Source organism: Nannobrachium achirus (genome assembly GCF_963921795.1).
Source record: "Nannobrachium achirus genome assembly, chromosome: 11".
In the NCBI taxonomy this organism is placed as follows: domain Eukaryota; kingdom Metazoa; phylum Chordata; class Actinopteri; order Myctophiformes; family Myctophidae; genus Nannobrachium; species Nannobrachium achirus.
Window position 1 is genome coordinate 18353364 of NC_137820.1, and position 23619 is coordinate 18376982.

General features: G+C 42.1%; 1 protein-coding gene across 1 annotated transcript in view; it reads right to left on the reverse strand.

Annotated features, from left to right (window-relative positions):
• Positions 1-14435, reverse strand: part of b4galnt3b (beta-1,4-N-acetyl-galactosaminyl transferase 3b) — a gene marked incomplete at both ends in the record, with an annotated part of 27691 nt that extends 13256 nt beyond the window's left edge. The window contains 5 exons of the mRNA XM_080736914.1: positions 114-204; positions 589-684; positions 3109-3192; positions 3461-3516; positions 14306-14435. Coding sequence (XP_080593040.1) covers positions 114-204; positions 589-684; positions 3109-3192; positions 3461-3516; positions 14306-14435 — 457 coding nt within the window. The remainder of the gene's footprint in view (positions 1-113; positions 205-588; positions 685-3108; positions 3193-3460; positions 3517-14305) is intronic.
• Positions 14436-23619: the final 9184 nt, after the last annotated feature.

Genomic DNA, 23619 nt, shown 5'->3' on the forward strand with positions numbered 1-23619 from the left:
AAGCACCTTTAAATTGCATTGAACTGAAAGAAACATAGATGTGAGAGAATGGTAATGAAACATGCGGTATAATGAGTAGAGCAGAAACAAGCAAACAAAGGAGCAGAAGGTACCGTCAGTGTACGGATGCAGGTAGCCAAAGATCCTCAAGCCGTAGTTAGTCCACTGAGGAGAGACCGCCAACTTCTGTACTGTTGTTCTGGACTGGAGGATGGACGGACAGGGAAAAACAGACAACATTTTACCATGAGGTCTGCTGAGTGAAAGTGTATCTCGAGGGACATCAGGATCTAGCATGTGGGTGCAGAATGCAGGTCTCAGCCAACACAACAGTCTGTTTGTGTGAGCGTGAGCGTGTGTAAGAGGTGGGGCTGGTCAGAGTTCACAGCAAGCTATTTTCCCCAGTAGAAAACCCAATCGTATTTAGCATTTCCCCACGAGCAAATGGTAGTCTTATCTCTGCAACAATGTGTGTTCGTGACAGGAACAAATGTCAGGCTGATGACTTCAATAGCGTGTTGAAATGTGGGAAAGTGTCCATTGTCCTCTAATGCAAACCGTGGTGTGTCTGTGTTTGTTCTGACTCACATGGGGGTACAGTGGGTAGTGCAGGTTGTTGCGAAGCTGAGCCGTAGAGCTGCCACACCAGTCCTCAAACACATGCAGGTTGGCCTGTCCCTTGAACTGCACGACAGAAGACAAGAGAAAAGGTATTACAATAAGCCAGGGGCCCGCATAAGAGAAGATGTTTTACGGCTCTAACAAGTGATTCTCAACCAACTTAAAGGACAACTTTGTTTTTTTAGGGTTCATATTTTAGATTGTTAGAGAAAAGAAAAGATGAGTGTTAAAATGTTTTGATTTACATATTTCTATTGTTTTAATAGTCTTGGAGCGTTTGCCTCGATACGTGGGCTTTTTGAGACATACCGGTAGGTAACCTCCTCCATCTTTGCCTCTGGTTACCCATACTTGTGCAACTTCCTGCTACCCAGATTTTGTGCTGGGCTGACTTCCGGCCCAGAGATATAATGGTTTCTTCCCGGAACTCAGATTATTGTTTTAGCGATTTTAATGACTTTGATTTCAGTGCATGGGTGCATGCATGCAAGTGCCTAAATGTGTCTTTTTAGACACAATAAGCCGGCAATTCTTTTAGTACTATTTACAGTAACACTACAAGCCCCCTTAAGTCACATCTGGACATGAAAGATTGTGGTGCATCTTGGGAATGGGCTTATTGTATCTAAAAAGACATATTTAGCCACTTGCACGCATGCCACCAACCACTGAAATCAATGTAATTAAAATCACTAAAACGATAGAACGCAGTAAATGAAAACGTTTTAACACTCATGTTTTCTTTTCTCTAATCTAAAATATGAACCCTTGTTGTAAAAAAACAAAGTTGTCCTTTAATGTCAAGGACCCCCAGTTTGACAGGCATTAGGCTATGGACCCCCATTTAATTTAATGGCATATCTATCTCTGGGACCCCAATTTATATACAGTAGCACTAGCAATCAATGTCAATTTAACTGGCCCCCACTTTGAGAACCAATGATCGATCCTACATTACAGGTTTTGGGTTCGGTTTCCGATCCCGACGGCCTTTGCTCCCTGTTTCCTGTCACTCTCCACAGAGTACTGCCAATAAATATATATAAAAAAGGAACGTTCATCCAATCCTCTTCACACTTGGTGGGTGTATTGCTGGGGACTCAGTGAAGTCGATCGGATGAGCGGCCACCAGCCCTGCTCTAAAAGCCTACGCGTTCCAAGCAACAAATAGCTAATGATTTCAAATAGCTTACAAATATAAGAAATTAGTTTTATTGCAATATACAATAAAGGGACATTTAACAATGAAGTAAGGCTGACATGGAACACAATTCGAAAACTTCAAAATAATAAACAACAGAATAAAAAGGTACTTTAAGGTCATGATGAATAAATTGACAGAAAGGGATCTGGAGTGAAACTGGATCCCACTACCCTGTTGCCATCCACACTCTTAAAAGAAGGTCTTGAGGAAACACTGGAGCATGCACACAAACCAAAACAAACACTTGAATTTCAAGAGGATCCCAGATGCCCTGTAAATCTACACCTCAGTGACTTGACTGTATGTGTGTGCGTGCGTGCGGCGTGTGCGTGCATGCATGAGTGTGTTGATTGTAGGAAAGACCCAGAGTAGGTCAGAGACAGAGTTTTGGTATAACCCGCGTTGTAGAGTGTCTCCAATTAACTGTTGTCATCACAAGCCAGTTAAGCATTAGGTAAACCATGGCCCCAGTCCAAAGTGGGGGGGTGAAGGGGAGGGCTGTAAATGATGACTTAGAGATCTTCCCAGGCACTGAGAAGTGCAGCTGTAATTATTTAACAAGCCTTTCGCCTCACTATGCATCCGAAGCTTTCTGAGGGTAGCTCAAAGGGCGCTTGTGTAACAAGATGAGGAGCACCGTTTGGTGCCAGGTCTTGTACTGAGTCCTCAGTATTGAATGTTTTACTATTATGCAGGCCAGGGGAACTAATAAGCTGGATCTCTGAGCAGAATTGTATAATTCATTTAGTCAGCAACACGACTCAAAATAGGGATGTATTTTAATGGCCTGGCATCGCCCCCCTATAAAATGTACATCTATCACCAATGATGTCTTGGTTACATATCTGTAATAGCAGTAGGTGTATCAAAAGCTCTGACAGTGAGAGAAATGTTTTATGTGAAGCTTGACTTTTGCATATTAAGAGCATATGACTTAAATGTATGTTGTTGGGTTTTTAAAAGGCTTTGCTCCTTACAATCAATCATAATGCTGTCAGCAGGTTTAGCTAGACTGGCTCTTTAAGGACAGAGTCACACTTGTGACAACCACCCTAAACATGAAACAAGAGGAGCTAGCAACTAACATGAGCCCTGAGCCCTCTTAATATAGTGGAAACACGATGACTCCAATGCAGAGAAATAAATGCCGCTCCAGCACATACTACGGATACACACAGACACAGAAGGGAACTGGGCAAGCCCAAACAGGTTATTTAGAGTTCAGCGGAGGTGAGAAGAGCTGAGCTTTTTAGGGCACATTTAATGTACACACACACACACACCTCTGGTTTCCAAGCTTGTGGAGTATAGCTGGAACGCCAAGAAGCTGAATCCTCCCCTGAATCAGGTTGGTAGTCCCCTCCAGCCTGGAAAACATACAAGTTGCATTTCATTGCATTGGAATGCACTGCTTTTTAATGCATATGACAATAAACAATAAACGTATTGTTCATGCTTTATGTATGTGTGCTATGTTTGTATGTTGTATGCATCTGCTTTGATATGGATCTATTTACTTTCTTTTATCGATTCTTTCCAGCACACAAATACGATAAAAAGGACTCCTGACATATACAGTATACTCCTTCCATCTGATCTAATGTGATCCAATTCTTTTTCTCTGTCTATCCTTACCACTTGTTCTGACGCAGGCCTTCTCCAGATGCTCCCTCCACGTGCAGGATTCAGACCTTAGGATAACAGAGAAAAAGCACTCATGAATGCAGTGACAGTGCAGAGATAAAGTCAGTGTTATTTGTAATGGTTGAGGGGAGTGATAAAATGAGAGATGGTGATACGCTTGTGCTGATTGGTCAGTTGCCATAGTTTTTATACGGCACCTGAACAATCAGCACAAGCTAAAGCTGTATCTTCCCTAAGGTTGATCAATCACAAAGTTCCGCCACTCGCTGAACTGGCGCAGCTTCTTGCTAATTAGGGACAGGTCAATTGTTAAGGGTACCCCTGGAGAAAAATAGGGGAGGGTCATGCCTTTCTAATTTTAGTCCAAGGGAAGGTCAGCTAATTTTATTTGAGTGGATGGTCATACAATTTTTATTAACAAAATAGTCAGTTTTTATATGTCGATAATATCGGCCATCAATGAGCATCAGCTGGACACACACACACACACACACACACACACACACACACACACACACACACACACACACACACACACACACACACACACACACACACACACACACACACACACACACACACTTGCCTTCTGTAGTGCTCTAAACTGAAAGTGATTCTTGTGATTATGGTAAGCGTACATTGATTTCATGATGTCAAACACCTTAAAGTAAGATTTGCCATAAATTTCACCCGCAAAAGAAAAAATATATATATATAAAAATATGTATTAAAAATCTAGGACAATATTGTGACACCCCTAGGGAGGGTTAATCTTTTTTCTTTCATCTCTTGGGGAAGGTCATTGAATTGTCAGATGGAGGGTCATGGCATTTTATATCAGGGTACATACATTTTCTCCAGGGCCCTTTTTTAAAAATCGACCTGTCCCTTATAGAACTCAAAACTGACCTCCCAAGCAGAGCTGCTATGGATAGTTTGGTAGATTTCCTTATGAGTATGTCTTTGTTGATGTAATTAACTACTGTATATTGATTGTTTTGTGTTGTTGGATTGTTTTATTTAGTGACATTGTTGTTGTGACAATTATGTGCTGTGCCCAAGGACCCCTTGGGAATTAGATGATGGATCTCAAGGGGTTTATCCTCTAGTTAAAGTTTGAACACTGTGTTTTGGTTCCTTTTTTGCCTCGAAAATCTCCAGAGGGGAAAATGGCAACCTTCAACAGTTCACTGAACAATAGCTGTGTACCAACAATGACAAGGCACGCAAGAAACACACCTGTGTTCTGATCCAACTCTCTCCCCACACTGTTGGAGAATCCCAGCGGGACTATACAATTTTGTTCACTGGGGGTTTCTCGTTGACAGTAATGTTAACCTGTTACCTTAAAATGTTGATCCAATGCGATTTTTTGTAAGAATGTAATAATTAATTGTTTCCCTCCGTTGGGCAAGATCACACAACTACAAACACATCATGTCTGCCTTTGCATTCTTGATTTGTTTCTGATGGCATGGTAGGTGAACATAGTAAAATAAAGGGTTTAGAAGAAGGGAGAGGCTAAAGCTGGTTGCACACTTTTTTTATTTGCGCACTCCGAAATTCACTCAGATATTCAGCCCGAAAAACGCAGCAGTGTGCAAAGACCTATAGTCCTGCACAAACATGACATAGCCTGGTAAAGCATAATTGTGGGCTCGCTGAAAGGCGAGACCAGTGTGTTCTACCAAAACTTTATAGGTCAAGTTTATTCTCCTAAACAAAATGACCGACAGTACAAAAGCAGGGCCCTTAGCCAATGAGGAGCAGCATTCTTGGTGACATCACCACCAACAAGTGCGACCTGATATAAATAACAACAACACGTGGGCTCGAGACCAGTATGTTATATCAGTATGTTATACCAAAACTTTATAGACCAAGGTTATTCTCCTAAAACAAATGACCGACAGTACAAAGGCAGGGCCCTTAGCCAATGAGGAGCAGCCAAAGGGTAGATCTTTGTGCCCATACATGGTGTTCCATGCAAGCCCACACTGTTTCGTAGGAACAGTATTTCTAGCAACAAACTGGAGTCTCAAAATGCTACCAAAGAAAAGTTGGCCACTGTTCTGTAAAAATCACACCTAGTGTGAAGTGAGCGGTGCCGTTTTTGAGTGTCACGCGAAGCTTGGCCAAAGTGACCCTGGGTGTAAATCTGCCAATCTGGCTATGGCCAGATGTAGGCCACGCTTCAGAGCCCGTAATTGTTTTGGGGGGCCGGAGATTTTTTGGGGACCGGACAAAGCCAGATGTTGGAGCTTAGCTCCTTCCAGGAGCACCGCTCAAAAACAGTAATAGAGGGTATGTGCATGCATAATGTGAATGTCAAAACGAGTGGCAAAGTGAGTTTACCGTTGTTTAACGTCGTTTAATGCAATCAGATAGGACCTTTCTGTTTGAATGTACCGGTATGGGCTGTCAAGGCCAGAAAGTACTTTTTTGCCACTCAGTAGGCGTTCCCGCATAACTTCCGGGTATGATGATGATGTCATGCGCATACTACCCTCTATTCAGATCTAAAGCCTTCAATGAATAATAATGGTCCTACTTAAATCAATTTATTTCACATCATTAGTTAGATCTATTTTATAATAATTAGTACATTAGATTCTGATGTACCATTTTGTATAAGTGTCAAATTAATGTCAGCAATAGCCTCAAGATATTGAAGAGATGTCATTTCCGATGTCAAATAACAAACTTTGACATAGAAAGATAGCTGACAGTGTTAATAATGTTTTGAACTTACAGGCGCCTCTCTAAACAACAAGCTGATAAATACTAACCTTGCCTTTCTGGGGGAAAGCCTGGTGTTCGTTCACAACAGACCGTTTGGTTTCACTAGAAGAAGCGGCGTCGCTTTGATTTGGTTCCCCCCGTTTGATTCCCCAATCCCTATTAAAATGCTCGAGTAGCCTAGTGTAGTCTTGCCAGTCGCTACGAGTTGGACTAAAAGATGCATAACGCAAAACTACTCCGCATCAAGGAGTTTAATAGGTAGGCCCTAAAAGTATGTCCTTGAATGCAGGGGAATTATTTTGGCTTAAAACTGAATCCGGTTTTATCTTTCCGGCCAAATTGTAGTCTTTGAGTACTACAACAGGACGTGTTGTGGTTTCCGCTCCCGACCGGATACAACCCCGAAAAGTGAAATGATCCCAGACTAGATAAATACCATCAAAGCTGACAACCTACTGGAACCAGAGACGATATAATCAACTGTTATTCCATTATTACTGTATGTATTTTGTCTTGTCATTGGTCATGGCCGGTGAATGTGCTGGGCCTGCCCTGCCTATTAAGTGATGCACTGTAACATCTGATATCATGCTGGGATATAATGCCCTGTCAGTCCATTGTTTGCTAGAGAGAAACTTTTACCATCCAAGAAAGTAACAATGCGCCTGCTGTAACCTCCTACATTTTTCTCTCTGAAATGGATGAATCATTATTATAATACCAGTAAGACGCCTATGGGTGAAAAGCGGCCTTGCCCTGAAGGCCCTAAAGGGCGAGGTTGCGCAGGACAGAAGTTGTGACGGTTTTCATAGTTACGGTTTACAGTTTAGGCATTTAGGAGACGCTTTTAATCCAAAGCGAGGTAATACATCACTATAATAAGCAAGGTAATGTGTCAGTATATCAACAACAATATAACAAATGCATAGGAATGTCAATCTAGAAAAACAATAACATTAGGTAGACCATGCACCTAGTCAGTAAAAAATGCTAACTAGCTTCATGTATGGTCAATGAGTGTTACAGTAGTTAACCTACGGTCGCAATTATCACCCGTGACCTGTGTCCTAATCTTATTTTTTCGTAAACTACTTTTTGACATAGAGTGAAACAATCAGGTTCCAAACTCTAAACCACCATCTTTCTTCTTGTATTTGGGGTTTTAGGAAAGGATTAACCCATCATCATCATGTGTCTATACTCTCTATACTGAGACCTCCTTCATTGTCACAGATAAGGTCATCAACTCAAAAATGATTGCATGTCCAGCAGTGTCAGGCATATACTAGGTACAGAAATAATCAGTGGTTATATGCATGTCATATGCAATATATTCTATTCATCTGCATACCATCCATCCATGTCCCGTCATGCGACAGAAATGTCATTTTAGAAAAGAATATGTAATTTTTATCAAGCGACACTTTTTTTGCCAAAGCATACATTTATTTTGAACGTTCCACTGAAGTCCCGCACACGCTCACTCTCACTGCATTATCTCCCACAGGAGAATCCATAATTTAGGTATCCGTCGCTTTGGAGTGACAAATACATGGATCACTATCACTTATCCTACCTTTTGAAACAACAGGTCCAAAATGGATAACAAGAAAGGGGATAAGAAAATGTGCATGATTACGATCAAGTTTTTAACACTTTGGTTCAAATGAAATTCGTGAAGACAATCAAATATTAACTTAGCAACTATTTATCAGCCTTGGCTTTGGCTATAAAGCGCCAGAGGAAACCCTGCACTGTTCTAAGCCTCTGTGCTGCTGTCAGCAAGATGTAACCCAACTCACTCAGCCACGGCTACCTAGCCTGGGCTTAGCCTGTATGGCTGGAAGGGTTTCTGCCCTTCTTGAAATGGTACTGGCAGACATAGCCTGGCAGATCCTAAACCACACACAGACACACAGGCACAGGAGGTATAGAAGTTTACTTTTTCGATTCCCTTCTGTCATTTTTTAAATTACACACTGCAATGGATTTTCAGGAAATAGCACCTGGCTGTGTGTGTGTGTGTGTGTGTGTGTGTGTGTGTGTGTGTGTGTGTGTGTGTGTGTGTGTGTGTGTGTGTGCATGTGTGTGTGTGTGTGTGTGTGTGTGTGCGTGCGCGCGCGTGTGCATGTGTGTGTGTGTGTGTGTGTGTGTGTGTGTGTGTGTGCGCGCGCGTGTGTGTGTGTGTGTGTGTGTGTGTGTGTGTGTGTGTGTGTGTGTGTGCCTGTGGAGTGCATAAGAGAGTGTAGTGTGTGTGCTATGGTTAAAACACCAAAGTACTGGTGGTCTGGAAGTCTGTCATTATCACAAGGGTGGAGATCCACAAATGTATACTCCCCTGTGACACAGGGCCAATTTTGGAAACACACAGTAATTCTAGAGCGGTGGTTGAGAAAAGGAAAAAGAGAGATATTTTTAACTGCGAGGATTCATCTCCCGCTCACACAGCCTGCCTTCCCCTTTTTGAATCCTCTCCTCTTCTCCCGCTTCATGCAACACTATGTGGTGCTGACTGACTGACTGACTGACTGACTGACTGACTGACTGCTGACTGACTGACAGTGCATGCAGCTTTGCTCACACAGCCAAAACCTGGGTGTTTAGTTCAAAATGTGCACACTGTTAAATCAGCAGAGACAATTTTACGGTGTTAGTCTTGTTTTAACCATGTGAATGAACCCTAGCGACCCTATTCTGCTTATACACAATGCAAAAAATAGGCGAGCATTAGACAACGTAGGTGAACTACAATTCAAATTGGGTATAAATATCAATCTAGTAGTTCACAACGTGTAGTAAATAATGCAACGCTTTGAGAGCTTGTAGATCAGCTTAGAGCTATATTCGCTATTTGACATACCATGACATATACAGGGTTCAAGACTAAGAGGTTAAATAACAATTAATAGAATTAATAGAACTGAACTGAATAGAGAAATGAAAAGGAAAGCTAGAAAGGCAACTGTCTTCTTTTGAATCCTGAGTCAGTGGCGTAAGTAACATGCTTTATACCATTGGTTCTCAAACCTTTTCATGTGAAGGACCATCAAATTGATATATTTGGCCGCAGACCCCCGTCTGACAATATTTTGTGCCAGGGACCCACAGAAGAGAAGATGTGTGTTAAAAGATTATTCTACATTTTCCAATAATTTGAGATATTTTTCAAATATTTTCAAAAATAAAAAAAATCACAAGCTGTGAGCTTGTAGATCCGCACATTTGAACTGCTTTTCCTGGGACCAGTGGGTACCCCCTGGAACGCCCCTCAAGGACCCCTGAGGGTCCCCAGACCCCACTTTGAGAACCACTGCTGTATAGAGTGTCATCAAAGTAAAACACTATGGATGCCAATGCCAACTAAACCGGTTCTTCCACACTGCCAACTACAATTTAAAATATCTTGGCACTATTCCATGTGTGTGGAGTCTGGAGGACTGAACACTTTCCAAAGTCACATCATTGTAACAACTAGGTAATAGTAGAGGAGCCTATCAATTTTTGTAATTTTGGAATGATAATTGTTGGAGACATGTATATCTTCATTCTTGGGGTTCTCACAATGCCAAAAAAACATGTCTTCAATTTTTCATTTTGGGTTTAGCATGTGTAATTAGCATAATTTGCCAATTAATTGCCAAAAACAGTAAATAGCAATAACTTTGCTTCTGGGTAACTTATAAAGGTGATCTAAGAGTCTAAGTCCATGTTTGTGAGGTCCAGCAACTCATCTGTTACCATTGTGAAGTCATACAACCTTTCCTAATTAGCATAATTGGCATACATTATGCAAAAACGAGGTGAAAATAAGCAAATTGCTGCATTTCTTTGTTTTAGTCAACTTTGAAAGCTTCTCACAGACTCTAAGATGTATGTTTACAAGTCCAGGAATTATTATTATCCTATTCATGAATCATGCAACCTTTTGTCTGTGTAATAATTATGTAATAATCACACCGAAACCAGAAATAGCTATATTTCTTTATATATCCCTCATATAAAATAAAGAACAATATGAGAAATGGTCACAGAATTATCAGATTGTTTATACTAATATGTACAGAAAGTTCTGTAAACACATTTAAATAGAAGGGTCTCCATCTTCGTCATCGTCAATCCCCAACAGTTGTGCCTTGCTTACATTACAACACACCTCTTCATCTTCCCCACACATGCACATCTCGGAGCAGTTCAAATTTTGAGATCGACAAGAACAATGTGACATGCACTGGGATTTCTTGCAGCCACATTTGATCAGTTGAGTAATGGTGGCTGGAGCTGGGGGATCCCGTGTTGTGACTGGCACCAGATGATCTCCCTCAGCCTCCCATCCATATTCAGTTGCTGGTGGCATCTGTGGGTTAGGTACGTGGTCCTGATACCATACCATTGCCTGGTAATGGGCACGGGCAATGGCTTGATGTAATGCTCTTTGTGTAGGTGGCAGCTTCTCTGCTTATAATTGTTTCTTTGTGAATAACCTCCACCTGAGTTCACCAACATCCACAAGATTTGTACCGGGCTCGTACAGCTGGCAAACAAATGCTTCAATCTTTTTTTCTGTGTCAGAACTGAGCTTTTTTGAAGTACTTAGAGTAGCAAATGCAGATACCACCTCCACAGGACACCGGTTTAGGGCTTGCCAACAGGTTAACTTTCCCTTTCCAGCAAAATGGCCTGTCTGGTCAGCTCCAGTGAAGGCATGGAACCCTGGTAAGACTGAAGTCCTCGTTTCACCCAGTGCCTGCACTACTGGCTCAAGTGAGATGATACGTTTTTTGTTTCCCACACCGGTGATGAAATAGGTGTCCTTGCACAGCTGATTGTACCGTCGGATTGCAAGAACAAAGACATCAGTGTCCGGGGACTCAATGTATAGCTGTGTTGCCCCTCTTTGGACAGCATCCAGGCTGTGCAGGATTATCCTTGTGTCAGCCTCTTCCTGTGAGCTGTGGAGATGTTTTACATCGATATAGTTTGAGTGGACATCTTGCCTCAGTCAGCTCATCTTTGGTGTGGATACCTGACAAGAACTGTTTTTCAGACACCTTCCCTATCGGTGTGTTGTCTTCCACATGATAAGTGGTAGGGGGCTTGCCACCCTGGCATCGCATACGCGTGGCCTCTTTCAGTGAAGATGCAATATCATAGCGGTCAAATACTACATGGGTCTCACTATGTTCTTTGGTCTTCCTGTCCAGTATGGCTATGAAGTGGTCAGCCCACTGGGAACATATCTTGATCCATGATGGCTTTCCCATGGCCTCTACCAATGCCATTCCATCTATGACACTTACACTCTTAGATGGCAGGGGACAACTGTCAGTGGCAGCACTCTGTGGTTGCTGATCAACACCAATGTCACTCTTCTCATTCTGCAGCTCCTCGAGAATGGTCATGAGCTTGCTCTTGTCTGTGTAGGGCCGAAGCTCACCAGTCACTGTGAAGAGAGCATGTGGTTTGGCAGTGAACTCGTGCTGGCCAATGGCTTCTTTGAGGTTGATCTCTGACCGTGATCAAGCAACAATCAGCATTCGACCAAACAATGACCTGTCATCCTTCAATTCCACCACCTGGTCAGTGAGCTTGTGTTTCACAACTTTTCCTGCACTCTTCCACATCTTCAGTTGAACCTTTTTCATTCTGGCCCAGACACTGACTTCATTTTTGTTAATGCGCGCTTTCACAAAAGCAACATAGTTCTGCTGGCCAATTTCGTCTTGGCTGCATACATCTTTCTCCATGTGGGGTGGCATCACAACCTTTGTGATGATATTGGGTAGGTCTTTGCCATCATATGTTAGAGGATTCAAAGATGACTTGATCACATGCTTCAATCGAAGTACATTCTTTTCCTGCCTTGTCCAGACAGCAATGGACAAGTCATGGTTTTCCTTTTGTGTAGCTGTTTGTGTGCCAGCCATCTGGCATGCTTCTTCAGCAAGTCTACTCAGCTCTGGTGCGACCAGAGAAGAACCTTTCCCTAGCACTAGCATTCTGAGTAATGCCCACAAAGCCTCCAGTGACCTTCATGATGCGATTGTGATGTGTCCAAGCAGCATCATTCAGGTGTTTTCAATAACTATGATTAGCTTTATCAGCTGTGATCCCTCACAGCTGAAGCGCAGTTGCTTGACTAATTATGACAAGAATTAATCTATGGATATCCTAACAGAAAAAGAAACAGGTAATTTCCTACTTTCAGACTAATTAATAAATCATGTATGCAGATTATACTAATGACAAAAGGTTGCATTTACTTACATCAGGATATGAATTTCTGGACTTGTAAACATACTCAATTAGTCAATAAGAGTCTCAGATTATCTCTCCAAAGTCAGCTAAATGTGAAAAATGAAACGATTTCCTGATTTTCAACTCGTTTTTGCATAATTTAAGCTGATTATGCTAATTATGAAAGGTTGTATGACTTCACAATGGTAACATATGGATTTCTGGACCTCACAAACATGGACTTAGACTCTTAGATCACCTTTATAAGTTACCTAGAAGCAAAGTTATTGCCATTTCCCGTTTTTGGCAATTAATTGGCCAATTATGCTAATTACACATGCTAAACCCAAAAAGAAAAATTGAAGACATGTTTTTTTGGCATTGTGAGAACCCCAAGAATGAAGATATACATGTCTCCAACAATTATCATTCCAAAATTACAACCAGCAGAATCACTTGATTGGCTCCCCCACTATAAGTAAATACCTGCCACTTGCTCTGTGTTTGCACACATTTTGATAGTTTACTGTTTCTGAAACTTGCTATAAAAGTATGTTTTTCTCTTTAGAGTTATATTAGAAAACCCAAGTTGATAATAAAGAATAAGAGAAAAATACTGATATTCAGACTAATAATAATAATATTAATAATATATTAAGATATCATCATTATTAGTATGAAATGTGTATTCTATTTTTTAAATACCAATGCATTCCTGAAAACTAGCCAGACTTGACACACTTCTTTTACAAATTCTTATACCAGCGTGCACACGAGACACACACACACACACACACACACACACACACACACACACACACACACACACACACACACACACACACACACACACACACACACACACACACACACACACACACACACACACCTCTCCTCTTTCCTTTTCTGGGGGTATGCAGAGTCTTGAGAAAAGCCTCATTGTGATGAGGGGGCTATAGGCCAGGAATGTGTGTGTGTGTGTGTGTGTGTGTGTGTGTGTGTGTGTGTGTGTGTGTGTGTGTGTGTGTGTGTGTGTGTGTGTGTGTGTGTCTCGTGGATTGTGTGTAAATAGGGTAGGCCTGTAATGTAGGCTCTTAACAAACCATGGCATGTGTTTACACGTCAGGCTTTGTTCTCAATGTAATATAGTATGTGTGTGTGTGTGTGTGTGTGGGGGGGGGGGGGGGGGGGGGGGGTACAGTACACACATAGTGTTTTTGTTGTTTACTAAATCACACACACACACACACACACACACACACACACACACACACACACACACACACACACACTCCTGACAATTTGTTGTCCCTTTGTTTAATGGCAGTATGGTGTCATTTTGCTGTTCTACTGGGGTGTGAGAGGGATGGTAGGAGAGGTGTGGATGTGGCAGAGACTGGTGAGGACAGGAAGTTTGGAGAGACAGTGTGAATCTGCACATCCTTCTGAGTGTCAAAACCTGTGATCTGACCCTATGGCCCCCTTCCCCCTTCAAAGTATCACACACACACACACACACACACACACACACACACACACACACACACACACACACACAGAGAGAGAGAGAGAGAGAGAGAGAGAGAGTATCCCCAAGGCTTCCGGATATTGGATAAGCAACCAACCTGTTGCTTCACCTGTTAAGAAGAGGCTATCATGTTTTCCACTGCCGACTGCCTGGAGTGCCTGCCTGCGCTGCATCCACTCTGATATCATGTAACAGTACGATTATTCACATCATCATCAAATATTCTTTACATTCGCGATAAAGCAATGCATGCGTCTGATGAATAAAGCATTTCTGTAGAACTACAAGCCTGTTGCTTGCTGGTCAGCGGCTGGCTGGCCACCACAACTTACGGGTGTGTGTAGTAGTACTCCGCGCAAACTCCTGGTACACGGCGAAAGCCCCGATCACCAGAATCGCCACAAAGAGGAGCCATTTGCCATTGCGCCGTAGTTTCTTCATGGGGAAAAACGAGGTGATCATTTTCGTTCTTTGCAGCGGCGAGATCTCCGGGCGCGTTCATTCGGGTGGCCGCTTTGTCAGGACGGACCGACGAGTCACCACCACCACCACCAGTCCCAGGAGGAGCCCGTGTCCCGCTACTCTGGCAATGTGGGCGCAAAACCTGTAGCTCTCATCGAGGCGCAAGTAATCCTTCCATCATGGAAAAGTGGGTAATAATCCAAACGAAACGCCGGCCTCGATCATCTAAAACTTTGAGCAGGGTTCCGCCTGTTTGCCAGAAGGAGCCTTGTCCTGCCACCGCATATGACCCATGCACTCGTCTCGCCTCAGCACACAGACGGCACAAACAAGTGAATGAGCAGCAGTGCCCAGAGGAATCACTCACCCTTCTCTCCCCCTCTCTCTGTGTGTCGAGGGACTGAGGAGCTTTAGGCTTTAGAGGAGGGGTTAGACATGGCCGCACCCATTACCAGCCATTAGGTTACAACGGATTTACCTTGTAACAGGTAGACTACACGAGAGCTTGGTCCTCCCAGCCTTTGTTATTGTTATTCTAACATATCCAATAGCGCCCCACTTCACCCATCCCATTTGGCAGTCACTTGATACAGCTGATTTATTTTTCACACTGTGTCATAGCTAAGCCTACTGTATGCTGAAATCAATGACTCATAGCCTACATGTAAGAGAGAGAGAGAGAGAGAGACATGAGGAACTTGTAGGTTGGAGGAAGTCTGACATGAATCTATACACTTTAACCTACTGACTTAGCCTATATAAAGGCCAGGGCTAGATTCATTTCAGTCATCATGATGCTCAAAAAGCATCAACTTGTGAGTCATATTATAGGCTATATGACTCAGTACAAGCTATGATAACACTGTTGTCATAACAGATTTGAATATTTTCATTATGGTCTGTTGGATAATCTTCATTATAACAGACAAGCTGTCATGACTTTCACAAAACCTTTACTTTTTGATCATTTGGATTACATAAAAATAGCCTAAATAAACCTGTTAATGCCAGTGCCACTTGTTATGACATAGAATGTTAGGCTTAAAGGACAATAATTTCATTACCCCCATTGATTCCGGATGGGTCCCCAACTCCCATCAATGGGGGTAAATTTACCATAATCAATTTTGTATTTTTTAACTCAAGTCTCCATGGCGTGAGTAATCAATGGAAAAAAGTAAATTTGAGGTTGAACTATTCCTTTAAGTCATAATTTAATTAGGCCTAATGTATTCAATAACTCAGATCGAACTAGGCCTATCTGTATCTGACCAATTGTATAACCCTTTTCCTTTATCCATTATAATGTCATCAGACATTAGTCCCCATGTCCATTTAGTTTTATTTGAATTTAGCCTGTAAGCAAACAACTCACTCATGTTATGCCTCTGTTATAAATGCTATAACAACATCCGCGTATAATGCATTTCAGCTCCACAGATCACGTCCAACCCAGATTTGGCTAAAAAAAATGCTCAAATGCGTTCTCCTGCTATGCTGCTAAAATGTGGAACGCCTTACCGAAGGCCTTAAAGGAGTGTAAATCCATACCTTCCTTTAAAACGGCACTGAAAAGCCACTTAGAGGTGGCTGCTACTCAAAACTAAAAGAAAACAAAGGCCTTAAGCTGACTGTACCACTTTCTCCTCTTTCGTCTCTTTCTTATCAATATGTATACACCGGTGTCTCTTTCTTGTCTTGTAGACATCAGTGTCTTTTGTTGAGATTCTGAACTCTTAAAGGAGTCATCCAGACCAAAACACATATAGGGTTAAATCTGCCTTTTATCATACCCCTTCATACCTGCTTTAGTCGATTTTTTTCATAGCTGCCCCTGTTGCTAGATTTCGGCTGCCCCTGTTGCTAGATTTCGCAGGCTCTCTCATAACTAACACAGTGGATTGTCCTTAGGCTAGTGCAGTCATTTCTTTAGCTTCAAAGTTAGTATTTTTTTATTGGATTGTGTTTACACAACGTCCTGAGATCAACCAAACCGCTGTTTTGACCTCACAGGCACCCTTACTTGTCAAACGGCTTCTGCTCTGCACCAGAGCAGGGAGAGGAGAGGCTAGAAAGGGAGGGACAAGTAAGGGTGCCTGTGAGGTCAAAACAGCGGTGTGATTCGTCCAGGGGCATAGTTCTGCCGATTTAAAATGACTCCAATACGGAACTAAAACTTCATATATGATTGGCCGCTAGTTGCGCTGTTTCCCCCCCCGGCCGATCGCAAAAAGAATTGCCCTCCATTGGATCCCATTCATTTTCCCCTTTCGTTTTCTAACCTTAATTAACATTTTCGTGAATACTGTATGGTTCCTATCGCTAGTAAAAAAAATCACACCCGTGTGAAGTGGAGCTGTGTGTGTGTGTGTGTGTGTGTGTGTGTGTGTGTGTGTGTGTGTGTGTGTGTGTGTGTGTGTGTGTAGATCATGTGTACCGATTTTTGTGACATTTGAAGAAAATATGTAGGAAAAGGAGCAAAAAGTGTGTTTTGGAGAAAATTCAAGATGGCGGAAAATCTATCCTGGCGCAAAGAATTTTAATTTTCCGATCCACGGTTCAAGAGTTACGGGGCAAAACGTAAAGTGGGCCGTTATAGCGCCACCATGAGGCCGAGTGATGTAATTATTTTTCGATTCATTCTTAAAATCATTATGAATCTCCTCTCCGAGGTTTGAAACTGTAGCTCCTATGGTTTACGAGAGAAAAATACTTCAAAGTGATTTCTTGCATTGTCCCATTATAAGTCAATGGGGACAATTAAGCGTCGTTTTTTGCCGATTACGTCGGCATGGTAAGGCGGATCGGAACGAAAGGTAATAGAACACCATTCCCGGCCGAGCCGCACATTTTGATGTATATATTGCGCGAGTGGCGTAAATGGTGCGGCACTAGTTACGCGGCGAAGTCAGGCTACATACACACAGACAGACAGACAGACAGACACACACACACACAGACCCACACAGCCACGTATAGGGAGCCTGTGTTTCACACAGCTCCAAAAATGCCTTTCAATCACCATCATATTTGTTTTGTCGAAATGTGGTCCAATGTATTTTAAAATAAATTATAAAGTTGCGGGGGGGCGTGGCCAACTAAACTGATACCAGCCGGCTGTGTTCTTCTTCGTGTGCTGTATTTCGGGAGGCTCCGACCACATTCTCCCATGTATCCCTGCGTTGCACGTGACCGTTGGCAGCCAATAGCATCTCTGATGCCTTTACAATTCTATGATGGCGACACCCATTCCAAGGGGTAGAAAGGGCCATTTGCGCTGCATAGAAACCAATGGCTTCGCTTCGTCCATATCACTCGCTAGCTTTCGCCGTGGACTGAAGACTCACCTTTTCAGACTTAGAACTACAGAAAAAATCAATGACCATACATGAAGCTAGTTAGCATTTGTTTTTGTTTTTAGAACTTTGATTATATTGTGTTTTTTCTAGATAGATATCCATTTGCATTTGTTATATTGTTGATGATGTACTGACATATTATCTTGTTTATTATTGTGACGTTATCTGCTTATTGTAAGTCGCTTTGGATTAAAAGCGTCTGCTAAATGCCTAAACTGTAAACTGTAAACTATTTTTCTACAGTCTATGGATTCGTCTCAGGACGTTGTGTAAACACAATCCAATAAAACAATACTAACTTTGAAGCTCAAGAAATGACCGCACTAGCCTAAGGACAATCCACTGTGTTAGTTTGAGAGAGCCCGCGAAATCTAGCAACAGGGGCAGCCGAAATCTAAAAAAAATCGACTAAAGCAGGTATGAAGGGGTATGATAAAAGGCAGATTTAACCCTATATGTGTTTTGGTCTGGATGTCTCCTTTAACTCCCCTGAATCCCCATGTTTAATCCAGTGACTTTGATTGGTGCAGGGCTGAGCATGGATTAGATTATACTGTAAATACCATCATTTATTTATTTCACTGCAGATAGTCTACTTATTACATTTTAAATCATCCTTAACCCTTAAATTAAATGAATTATTTCAATGGACTTCAGGGGTATTCAACTAGATTAGGCAGGGGGCCACAATTGTAAATTACTTGAAGTCAGGGGCCACAAGACTGTTACAACAAAAATGAACAATTTGTCCATCTGTTGTAGGTCTGGTAGGACACAACAATGGACATCATGTGTCCATTATAGAACTTATTAGGGCCTGCTATACTGCATTCATGCATTTTGATGCACATAGGATAATGTCTGTGGCAGTCCTTTATAGTGCACAGGCAGGAAGTAGATATTTCAGTATGTTCTATGCACGGATCCCTGACATGGAAGCGTCTTTGTGAGAAACATATTGGAGACAGACTTGTAACGTGAAGTTTTTGCATGTTCATATAAATGAAAGTTGTTTTTTTTGAGGCCTTAGCACCCAGCTGATGAAGGCACAGGCTCTTTTGATGTCTTTCATGATCCATTAGTTGAGAGTTCTACCATCTTTCAGACCAGACCGCTATTTAGGATAAAAGAAACATACTGTGTAAAACCTTCAAGTGGATGAAAATGGAAGATGGACAGTGCACTACAAATGGAGAATTATTTCTTTGACGTAATGACAGGACAACAAACATCCTCTCAAAATTCAGAAATAGTTGCTACAAATGGATGGATAATGGTTATGGCATGTGATGAACAGGGAAATCTCGCTCTTTCGATGTGTCTTCGTCGGCAGGTTAGCTACTCACCTGCGTCACGGTTACCGAGTTTAGGGTTAGGGTTTGGGTTAGGTTTAGGCATAGAGGTTAATATTCACCCGCGTTGGCAGGTTAGCTTTTCACCAGGTTAACATTCACCTGCGTCGAAAGAATGGACTGTCGAACATTTTAACTTTTACAATAATGAAATATATCTAGATATCTGTACTTTTACTCAAGTAATGACTTTCAAGCATATGTGCCACTGTTTTTTTTTTTTCTCACCATGTTTAACGTGTAAGAAATCATGAAGCAGTTGCACCTTTGTTACATGGCAGCTGGACAGCTACCTTCGCACCATAAAAGTAATAAAATAATAAATATTTGGAATCTGGAATGGAGCCACAAGAAAGTTCTCCAGGGGCCGGATTTGGCCCACGGGCCGCCAATTGAATATCACTGGACTAAGATCTTGTTTTATTTGATGGCCTTCCTGCCCTGCATGGCATTTGGCCTTTTGCCCTAAAAACACTAAAGGCCAAGACAAGAGGCCTTGCCCATAACATGACGAAAATTCCAGGCTTGCCAGTGACTGTGTCTCCTACTGGTTTGACAGCAGCTCATGGATCTCACATGTGTTCACCTGTGTCAGTAGAGTTTTTCATGACTGACCAACGTCAGACAGACATTGTTCCCCTACAAATTGTTAAATTAAAAAGCACATGGTGAGAGAGGCTCACAAGAGTCCTGGCCCATAAGACTGTGACAACAAATGAACAAAATGTTCATAGTTAACCGTTTGACCGAGTTTGTTGTGTGTTATATTTCCGATAACACACAACAATGGACATGTATGTCCAATATGGCAACTTATTAGGGCGTGATTCATATTGCATCCATGCATTTTGATGTTTTGTGTGCCAGTCCTTTATATTGCACAGGCTTAGATTTTGACAAAAGAGGAAGTAGATATTTCAGTATGTTCTGCATGCGTCATTGGCATGGAAGCGTCTTTGCGGGAAGAGTATTTGAGGTAGGCTGGCAAGGTGAAGTGTTTACATGTTCCTATGAATGAATTTTGCTTTGTTTTGAGCACCCGACTGGTAAGAAATAATTCACCTTGATTGTGTCCATCTTTCATCTTCTCCATCATCATGATGATGGAGAAGATGGAAGATTGACACAATCAAGGTGACTTATTTCTTTGGGGGAAATGGACAACATCCACTCGGCCTCCTCCAGAAATCTACATTTTCATTTGCTTTGAAAGCAAAGTAATTGTACTCAAGACCCAGAAATGGTTTCAAATGGATGGATGAACTGCACTCAGTACTCATGTTGAGCTCTTGTATGTTGCCAAGCTATCCAGCTGCATGTTAAAAAAATAAATTGCTGAACATTCAAAATGGTCATCCTGTACAACCAACCATCCAATAGTAATTTGCTATTTATTAATATTTTACATTGGAATGGGTAATGTTCTCCAGGGGCCACAAGAAAGCTCTGCTAGGGCCGAATTTGGCCCGCAGGGCATAGCAGTGAAAATATTGCTAAACAAAGGGTATTTATTAAATGGAGTATATCATAATTAAATATTATTATTATTTTGCTATGCCCTATACATTTCAGAATACACACATTGCCATCATTCCAACCACAGAATGCTTTGCCCTCCACCACTGTTCCACATTTCTCCAGCTGAGACGCCTAATGCCTTGCTTCCCTACACCTGTAATGGTAGTTGACAGTGTTGTCTTATTCTCCTTATTTGCCAGGAATAGTTTGAAGTCACTCAGCTTCCATGCTGCAGATACTGTGTACAGCTGGGAGAAGCCACAGCTCAATAAGTCAATCAGTATGGTGGAGGATAGTCAGCATGGTACGAATCAGTTGAGAAGAACAAATTCTTCTTTGGCTCCAGGTTGTCCACACCCATCAAGGTGTGGACAAGTGCATTGCCATCCTGGATGTAGATAACTTATCCTTAGGATTAGGCACATTGTACTTAAAAATGTGGGCAGACTAAACTATACAGTTTCTAACCAGGTGTTCAAGAAGTACAGGAAGTTCTGATAGGCTGGACAACATGTAGCCCTGTACTTCCTGTACTTCAGGTTAGCAGGCACTTAATTATTCCCAAACTTTATCAGCCTGTGAGATGGAGATAAAACTGGGAACATGGTTAGTTGATTGTGAGAGAACATTATACATACCTTTTTCTACCACAAGCTAGTTACTACAAACTTGCAGAATTTTTCAGTCACAGTTAAGGCCAGACCACATTAATGAAACTAGTCTCAACTCCTTGCAACATAACAGTGTTAAGGCCAATCCACACCAATGCAACTGCAATTGGGGATAATCATAACAAGGAGTTGCGATTATTTCTTGCATTGGTGTGGGCCTTTAGACCAAGACAAGGCAGCCAGCACAATCAAGCTTCATGCCTCAGCTATCACTAGTCTTCTACCTGTAGTATCTAAAGCACTGCCTTTGTGCCTAAGTCAGGGGTTTTCAGTGGCTGACAGGGCACCCTGGGGTGCCGAGACAGCAGTCCATAGTTAGATCATACTGTTATGCTAACGGTAATATTAAAATATGGCATAAATATAAGGTGCTGGGAGTGAAAATTATGAATAATGTAGGGGTGCCTCGGAGGAAAAACATATTTATAAGGGTGCCCTGAGACAAAAAAGTTTGGGAAATATATATATATACTGTATACATAAACCTATATTGCTCATACAAATCTGTTGTTTATTCTCTCAAGGCTCTTTTGGCTCTCTGCTCTGCCAAACAAATAGGAGAGCTTTGCATTCTGTTCGCGAAGACTATTTTCAGGTGGAAGGCAGGTGCGGCACAGGGATATCTCCATTCCTACCCAAAATGCTAAATCGTCAGCCGTTCAACCAGATACTGCTGGAGCTGGAGGTGGAATAGTTTTGTCTGCTTTCCCCCTCACAGCCTGAGGCTGAACTGGAGGTGCTGCTTACCCTGTTACCAGTCAGGGAAAACAGGGGCCCGCCTCATTCCATGCTGCCCCTGTCGCCAGGGGCGTCACACCAAATTCTGGGCCCTGGGTACAAGGATTCACTGCGGGCCCCCCATGAATGTTAACTATTGAAAAATAGCAGATATACAAGCTCACAGCGCGGCACCAAGTGCCGCGCTGCGAGCTTGTAGATCTGCTATTTTTGAAAAATCGTGAAAATGTGTGCCAAGAAACCTACGTTTCCATGTCAGTGATGCTCAAACTTTTTCATGTGAAGGACCCCCCATCTCAAAATATTTAGTTCCAGGGACCCCCAAGAAGCAAAATTTGAGTTACAAATGTTCACATGTGCACATTTTCACGACTTTTCAAAAATAGCAGATCTACAAGCTCGCAGCGCGGCACTCGGTGCCGCGCTGTGAGCTTGTATATCTGCTATTTTTCAATAGCTAAAGTTACTAGGGCCCCTCCACCTTGGGCCCTGGGAACTCAGTCCCACTTTCCTACCCCTTGTGACGCCCCTGCCTGTCGCACTGGCTGATTGATAACATCTCCCAAGCATATGTGGAACAGGCCTTTCTCACCCCTGGGTGTGGCATGGACAGATTGGGACACAGTCAACCAGGGGCATGGCCATTGGCCAAATCATGCGCTGCTCTGAAGGGGGTCACCTTGTGGGAGCTTTGTGCAAGCAACCTTTTTTCTGAGGGAACTACCTGTGCAAATGTTTGGCTTGTAAAAGGCAAACATAATGGTCTAGGATTGTACTGTACACTATCATAGAAATTACTACATTGAATACGTTTGAATTGATATGTTTGCCAGACCCATGAAATGGGTAGGCCTACATAAGCAAATGTCTGTCGGTCCGGGTTTTCTATATAAAGGGTATATATGATGATGACATGATGATGACATGCCTATAAAAGGCATGATGTCATAAATGATGATGACAGACAGGGGGTCTGGCACAACCAGGTTGACCTGGTCTAGTTTGAATAGCTAAACTATAAGCTCCATTAGCCCCCTTGATAGGTAAGGACTGGATGCTGGCTTTGTAAGCATCTGTAACTCTCACGACATGCAGTTAAAATGTTTTTATTAAAATACTTTGTGTGTATTTCTCTGTAGAAGTAATACACAATGTAAGAGATAGGACAACAGTAGAAATGCATATCCAAGGACTAGATTCCTAATTAAAGCATTGTTTTTGTTCTGTGTAAGTATAATCCATAAACTTTATTCATTTACTGTAAACACTTTTAAGTAATTTGGTTGACAGACATCTAAAAACTAAATGGCATTCCTAAACCCTGTGATTGATAGTATTTTCTTTTAACAAGTTTTATCACACTCATTAGAGTTAAACAGGGCAGCATGAAACCCTAATTAAACAGAAGAGCTCTCATCCGTAAACTGACACTGATGGCCCTGGGATAGTACACATTGACTAGATCACATATCGAGGAGGGACAGTACCGGCACAATAGGCTAGTTGCTTGACAGGCAACCAGAGATGATGAAAAATTCCAGTATAA